The 7,115-nt window shown below is 31.3% G+C and overlaps 1 protein-coding gene across 1 annotated transcript; it reads left to right on the plus strand.

The window, feature by feature from the left end:
- Positions 1-3,004: 3,004 nt before the first annotated feature.
- Positions 3,005-4,727, plus strand: LOC128652262 (putative nuclease HARBI1). The gene is made up of 3 exons (XM_053705199.1): positions 3,005-3,614; positions 4,162-4,523; positions 4,620-4,727. Exons 1-3 carry the CDS (start codon positions 3,005-3,007, stop codon positions 4,725-4,727), a joined length of 1,080 nt encoding a protein of 359 aa, XP_053561174.1.
- Positions 4,728-7,115: the final 2,388 nt, after the last annotated feature.

Here is a 7,115-nt window from a genome sequence, read left to right on the forward strand (position 1 = left end):
GGTGTTAGGGTTAGGGTTAGACTTAGGTTTAGGGGTTAATAACTTTATTATAGTAGCGGCGACGTTGGCAGCGGCAGATTAGGGGTTAATTAATTTAATATAGTTGCGGTGACGTTGGGGGGGCAGATTAGGGGTTACTAACTATAATGTAGGTAGCGGCGGTGTTGGGGGCAGCAGATTAGGGGTTTATAACTATAATGTAGGTGGTGGCGGTGTCCGGAGCGGCGGATTAGGGGTTAATAGTATAATGCAGGTGGCGACGATGTCGGGGGCGGCAGATTAGGGGTAAATAAGTGTAATATTAGGGGTATTTAGACTCGGGGTTCATGTTAGGGTGTTAGGTGCAGATATATTTTTTATATCCCCATAGGAAACTATGGGGCTGCGTTAGAAGCTGGACGCTGCTTTTTTGCAGGTGTTAGGTTTTTTTCCAGCCAGCTCAGCCCCATTCTTTCCAATGGGGAAATCGTGCCCGAGCACGTTTAGCCAGCTTACTGCTACCGTAAGCAATGCTGGTATTGAGGTGAGATGTGGAGCTAAATTTTGCTCTACACTCACCTTTTTGCGGCTAACGCCAGGTTTAAAAAAACCTGTAATACCAGCGTTGGCTTCAGGTAGCGTTAGAAATAAAAGCCTGGTTATCCTCGCACCCCTGTTAACGCCAAACTCTAATCTCGGCGTATAAAAGCAAAAAACCTACATTAATCATTATTGTTGACCCATGATCATTCCTATTGTGATAATAATTAAATATAAATACAAACTAGGGAAATATATTGTATCTGATAATGTCCTTTTTTTTTAACCATTATAAAACTTACATTATAATAATTACTAAAATTAATCTAATTTTTAATTCTATGACATATTTATAAGTCAAGGTATATGTTATTGTATTTACAAGTATATAATACCTTAACTTATGACTTCAAACATTTAGATATCCTTATTTACACTATAGAACATTCACACAAAGAATTTTAAATCAAGAATGCCTGAATGTCAAGATCAATATTTAGACCCTCTGGATATAGGCTTTTTAAAGTATATATCCAAAAGGTTTCTCTTCTTCTAAGTTTTAATAGTCTATTATGATCAATCTTATTTGGTGGTATCCATTCTAATATCTTGATCTCTAGCCCTATTGGATTGCTATTGTGTGTTATTCTAAAATGTTCAGACACACTATGATTTTCAAATGCATTTTCAATATTTCTGATGTGTTCAGATATCCTATATTTCAATTTTCGTTTAGTTCTACCTATGTAGATTTTTCCAAATTTGCATGTGAGTTGATAAACTACATAGGTACTGTCACAAGTACAGGCATTTTTACATTTATAGTATCTTTATTTATCATGATTGTAAAAAATATCTTCACTATTGACATAAGGGCATGTACTGCAGTCTTTCTACATTTAATTAGTCCCTTTTTTGCTGTTATCCACATATTTTTACTACTCCTTTTTTGGGGTTCTCTTATCTTACTAGGAGCTAGTATATTTTTTAAGTTATTGTTTCTTTTATAAACACATTTAGGTTTTGAATCTAGATTTGTTCCTAGGATGGGGTCCTTTAATAGAATTCCTCAATAGAAATGAAAGACGCGTTTCTCTGATGAAGCGCCACTAGAGGGCGGGAAATGCATCAGACACCTTTTTTGCTATGTCTGTTTTTTCTGTCATTATGCAATAAATTTGCAAATTTTGGAATTTGAACTTAGTGCGGCTCTCTCATTTCTTTTGCACTATTTTGTGCGGTTGGTTCCCGCACACTTGAGCCTTGCACCTTACCTAGATTGAGGATCTACAACGGAGGTACATGCAGCCGCTACAGCGGGTGACGTCATATACCCCGGACGGACTTTGGTAGTGAGTTCTGTGAGCTATGCAGCCGCAACCACCCTCTTAGAATTCCCCAATGTTTGGTTAGAATTTTCTGAATGTCTCTAGTTTTCATTATAGGTGGTTATAAAACGAATATTATAATTTTTCTGTTGTTCTAGTTATACTATTATCTTTTATGGTTTTGTATTCTAAAAGATCTTTCCTATTCATGTTTAATACTCTTTTGTTGGCATTAGCCACTCTTTGTTTGGAGTAACCATTTTGTATGAACTTTTCAGTTAATATTTTAGCTTCATTTTTATAATCTGTTATGTTTGAGCAGTTCCTTCTCAATCTTTGGAACTGACCAAACGGTATGTTGTTCTTCCTCGTATGTAGATGTCCACTACTTGCTTTTAAGAAGCTATTTTTATCTGTTGGTTTCCTGTAGTTACTCACCCTTATTTTATCACCTTCAGAAAATAGAACCAGATCTAAGAATTCAATCTCATTATCTGTAATTTTACCTGTAAATGATAAATTCCTATTATTATTGTTTAAATAGTTAATAAAGTTTTCTGCCTCACTTCGATCCCCTTTCCACAAAACTATAATGTCATCTATAAATCTGTGGTATTTTATGATGTTGTTCTTATATGGGGTTTTATTCCATATTGTCCTGTCCTCAAAATCTGCCATATATAAATTGGCATAGGATGGGGCGAATGTTGTCCCCATCGCTGTGCCATTTATTTGTTCATAGAACATATCATCAAAATAAAAATAATTATGATTTAATATAAATTGGATTCATTCTCCAATAAATTCAATGGGGGAAATTTATCAAGCATTCAACACTGTATTCTCAATATTATCCGCATCTAAATTCACTTCCGAATTATTAATCTAATTTATGAAACAGTAATTGGTGCTTAGAAACGATATATTTCTAAATCCGTCAATATGTCCGCAGCTCTAACGCCGAGATACGTTCGAACATCTATACGATTGTTTTTCTACAGTATTCGATGTAATCTATGCTATTATTCAATTTATCATCCTGTCAACAATTGTATCCGGGCATCGTATTTCCTCACGTATGTGCTTTTCTATACGCATATTCTGTGGTCGCGAAATAGATCTTCAAGCAGCATTTATAACGCATATATTAATCAGTTATGGAAATTGTTATTGCAATGTTTCATACTATTTATATGCGTCGAATGGAACGAAGAATAGATGGTCAAGCTGTTCAACAGATAGATAGGCTTCAAAGAAGGCGCAGAAGGATTCCAAGGTTTTTTCGTCCCAGATCAGGACTTGATGCACTTTCTGACATTGACATCATCAGGCGTTTTAGATTGAGTAGAGAATCAATTGAAAGGCTATACAATCAAATATCTGGTCAACTTGAACCCATTACTTTTCGGACACATGCTCTGCCCGGAATGTTGAAGCTGTTGGCTGTTTTACATTTTCTAGCAACTGGTTCCTTTCAATCAGTTACTAGTGTAGTTGTTGGCATGAGCCAGCCTTCTTTTTCACGCCACCTAACTACAGTGATTGATGCTCTTTTGTCAGTTTTCAAACGGTATGTTTTTTTACCAAATACTGCTGAAGAATGGCATTCTGTAAAGCTTAATTTTTTTAGACTTGCTGGAATCCCAAATGTGTTGGGTGCAATTGATTGTACTCATGTCAGAGTAAGGCCACCACATCTAAAAGAAGAAATGTATCGCAACCGCAAGTTTTATCATTCTTTGAACATCCAGATGGTTTGTGATGCTGGTTTGAAAATCATGAGTGTCCGTTCAGGATTTCCAGGATCATGTCATGATTCATATATTCTCAAACAGTCTGCCCTGTATAATAAATTTGAGGAAGGACAAATGCCTGAAGGATGGCTACTAGGTATAATTATGAAAATTAAAAACGAAACCTTCTAATGTGCGTTAATATTAACTCACAATATTGTAATTTTTTGTGCAGTGTATAATATCATTAGATTTTAAAATACAGTATATACCCTGTTTTTATTTATTTATTCTGTTTGCTGCAGCACCAAGGTCAATGGATTTTTAGTTCCATACCTTTTTTAAAATACCTATCTATCTATCTATCTATCTATCTATCTATCTATCTATCTATCTCTCTCTCTCTCTATATATATATATATATATATATATATATATATTTATATATATATATATAGCGATATAATTAAATTTTTATTAATACCAATATATATGTACAATTTAAAACATAAAAATGTTTGCAAGTAAAAAGTGTATCTGAACACATTTAAATTTGTATAACTCTTTTTATTTTTCAAAAGGAGATGCAGGATATTCCTGTAGGAACTGGCTACTTACTCCTGTAAATATTCCACGCACAAGATCTGAAATGCGGTACAATGATGCACACAAAACAACTCGATGTGTGATTGAGAGGACCTTTGGAATGCTCAAAAGCCGTTTTCGTTGTCTAGATGAATCCGGAGGCACTCTTCAATACGTTCCTGAGAAAGTGGCTGTTATGGTGTTGGTCTGTTGCATGTTGCATAACATCGCTTTGCGACAATCAAACATAGAGGAACTGGAAATAATAACACCAGATGAAGATGGTGTTGAATCTGTTCCTCAAGATGTAGTTGAAGGGGGTACACATGCACGTAACCAGTTGATACAAACTCATTTCGTAGGTGAATAAAATAAAAATTATGTATGATTTATGTATTGATTCCATAATTTTTAGCAATAATTATTTATAAACAATCTCTTCTTATATTCACAGGTTAACTCGAAAATTTTTCTAAGTTCAAGCATGAAAATCTATAATTCAAAAATGAAAAACGTTCTCCACAAAATTATTCACAATTTAGATGATGAGAGTGATGTGTAATTCAAAAATAAATATGTTCTGATTGATACAGTTGAAAAAAAAAAATTATTTGCCTATGTTGTCTTTTTCTTTTCTTCTATTTGTTATTTGTTTAAAAAAATTAAAATAAAACCATTTTTTTTTTAATTTATTTTTTTTACTGACTTACAATACAGTTGTTGAAAATAAGTTGTATCCTTGAACAGTGTGCAATTTAGAAAACAGGTTCTGTGATTCTAAACTTTTTATTATTGTTGAAAACAAGCACTAGCTTTGTATATATTTGAAAGCCAGATACAGCTTTTGGAACCTATAAATTAAGAACAAACCTTGCATAGACGTATAGCAATGCAATTGGAATAAAATGTAAGCTAGTCAAGTATAAAATGCATAAAACATATCAACCCCCTAGCTATAGTGTTGATGCTACACACTGCAAGAAAACAAACCTTGACAGGAGAGATGTTTTAAAAATTGAAACAGTCGAATTACATTTTATTGCATTCAATAGTAACCTTTTCATAACTATATGAACATCATAATATATTTAAATTTTATCAAAACAAGAAGGCAACATATAAAAACATTTTATTAAAATTTTCTAATAACTAGATAACCATCAATATATAATATAACAATGCAATTTAAATAACTAATAAACTTATTTAAACATATATGAAACTTTTGCTAATAATAAGATGCAAGAATAACAATTGAAACAGAATTTAATATACATGTATTGAATAACATTCTAATCTAATGAGGATGCAAATTATGTGAACCGAATAAGTTTTAACAAACTATCTGTCTCTTAACACATTTATCATAAAATAATATAAACTCAAACATTGATTTATAAATAAAAAAAAATTTCCTGAATTTACTCAAATGATTGACATATTACGTCATTTCCTTCAAGATTAGAAACTCGTTAGCAAGATGTCGCAACGTTCTCCGTTCACTGCTGGAGAGCTAATTATTTTAGTTTATGGGATGGAGAAATATTTTCCAAAAAGAATAGGAGGTGTTAGATCTGTCAAACAAGATCAACGCGATTATCTTGTTTATGAGATAATACGCAGGATGTATCGGTTATCGGGAATAAAAAGAACAAGAAGACAGTGCCTTCAACGCTATTCGGATCTACGTAGACGTGAAAAGGAGTACCATACTAGGATTAGAAGTCTCATTAGAGTTTGTAAGTGTTGACTACATACACTATTTCTAATAGATATTGTATTTTGATTCAATTTCTACGTTTAAAACGGTTTAGTTAAATTATGTTATGTGTTTGTTCTGACGCATTTTATTAATTTTAAAGATAGATATAAATAAAGTGATAGAACTTTATAGATATAGACAGATATACTATATATAAATAATAATCAATATATAGAACTATAATGAGAGATAAAAAGATAGATCTAAAAATATAAAGACAAAGAATATAGAAAAATATAGATCTAAAGATAAAGGGATAAATAGTGATAGACTTAATGGTTGTTAATTTAATCAAAGAGAAATAGAAAGAGCTATAGAGATTTGAATTACAAATTGATAGCGATAAACAGAAATAGATATAGAAAACTATACATCTAGAGATAAAAACACAATGAAAAATTAAGTCCCAGAAAAAAAAGATACAAAGTTATAGATAGAGAATATAGTTTTTAAAGAGTAAACTAAATTAATAAAGAAATACAAAGAAATAGGACAGATTAAGAGTTAAATTAATAGAAAAAAGAGAAAGAGAGACACATATAGAAAGTAATAAAATTACTTTGTTCAAAATAATATTTATAATAACAGTGACAGAAATAGAAAGCAATATTGGAAGAGAGAGATAGAGAGAAATATAGTGCGAGGGGGAGAGAGAGAGAAATAAATAGATAAAAATATTTACAATTAGAAATATAAATAATAAGAAATAGGAGAGAAAGTGAGAGATAGAGCTAGCAAAAGAGAGAGATAGAGAGAGAGAAAGAGAGAGGGAGAGAGAGAAATACAAAGATAGATAGAGATAGATATAGATAGATATAGACTTGTAAATGTTGAGATATGAAAAGAAAAATAGAGAGAGATACAAAGATAGATATAAATAAACAAAATGATATCAAATAAATGATAAATCTAGAAATATGAAATAGAAAGAATGATAATAGATAGAGAAAGATAAAAGAGTTCAAGAGATTTATCTTTATATATAAATAGTAAAGTTTAGATAGATATAAATAATATAATTGAAAAATAGATTCAACTCCAAAAAATAATAATTAATATAAATTTATATATATATATATAAATATATATATATATATATATATATATATATATATATATATATATATATATATATATAGAGAGAGAGAGAGAGAGAGAGAGCTCTATCTCATTCTATCTTTTCTTATT

Source organism: Bombina bombina, chromosome 3 (genome assembly GCF_027579735.1).
Source record: "Bombina bombina isolate aBomBom1 chromosome 3, aBomBom1.pri, whole genome shotgun sequence".
Lineage (NCBI taxonomy): Eukaryota > Metazoa > Chordata > Amphibia > Anura > Bombinatoridae > Bombina > Bombina bombina.

Coding starts and splice junctions, on each gene's coding strand:
- LOC128652262 (XM_053705199.1), top strand. CDS start 3,005: ATGGAAATTGTTATTGCAATGTTTCATACTATTTATATGCGTCGAATG. Junction 3,615..4,161: donor CCAGATGGTTTGTGATGCTG/GTTTGAAAATCA, acceptor ATTTTTCAAAAG/GAGATGCAGGATATTCCTGT. Junction 4,524..4,619: donor AGTTGATACAAACTCATTTC/GTAGGTGAATAA, acceptor TTATATTCACAG/GTTAACTCGAAAATTTTTCT.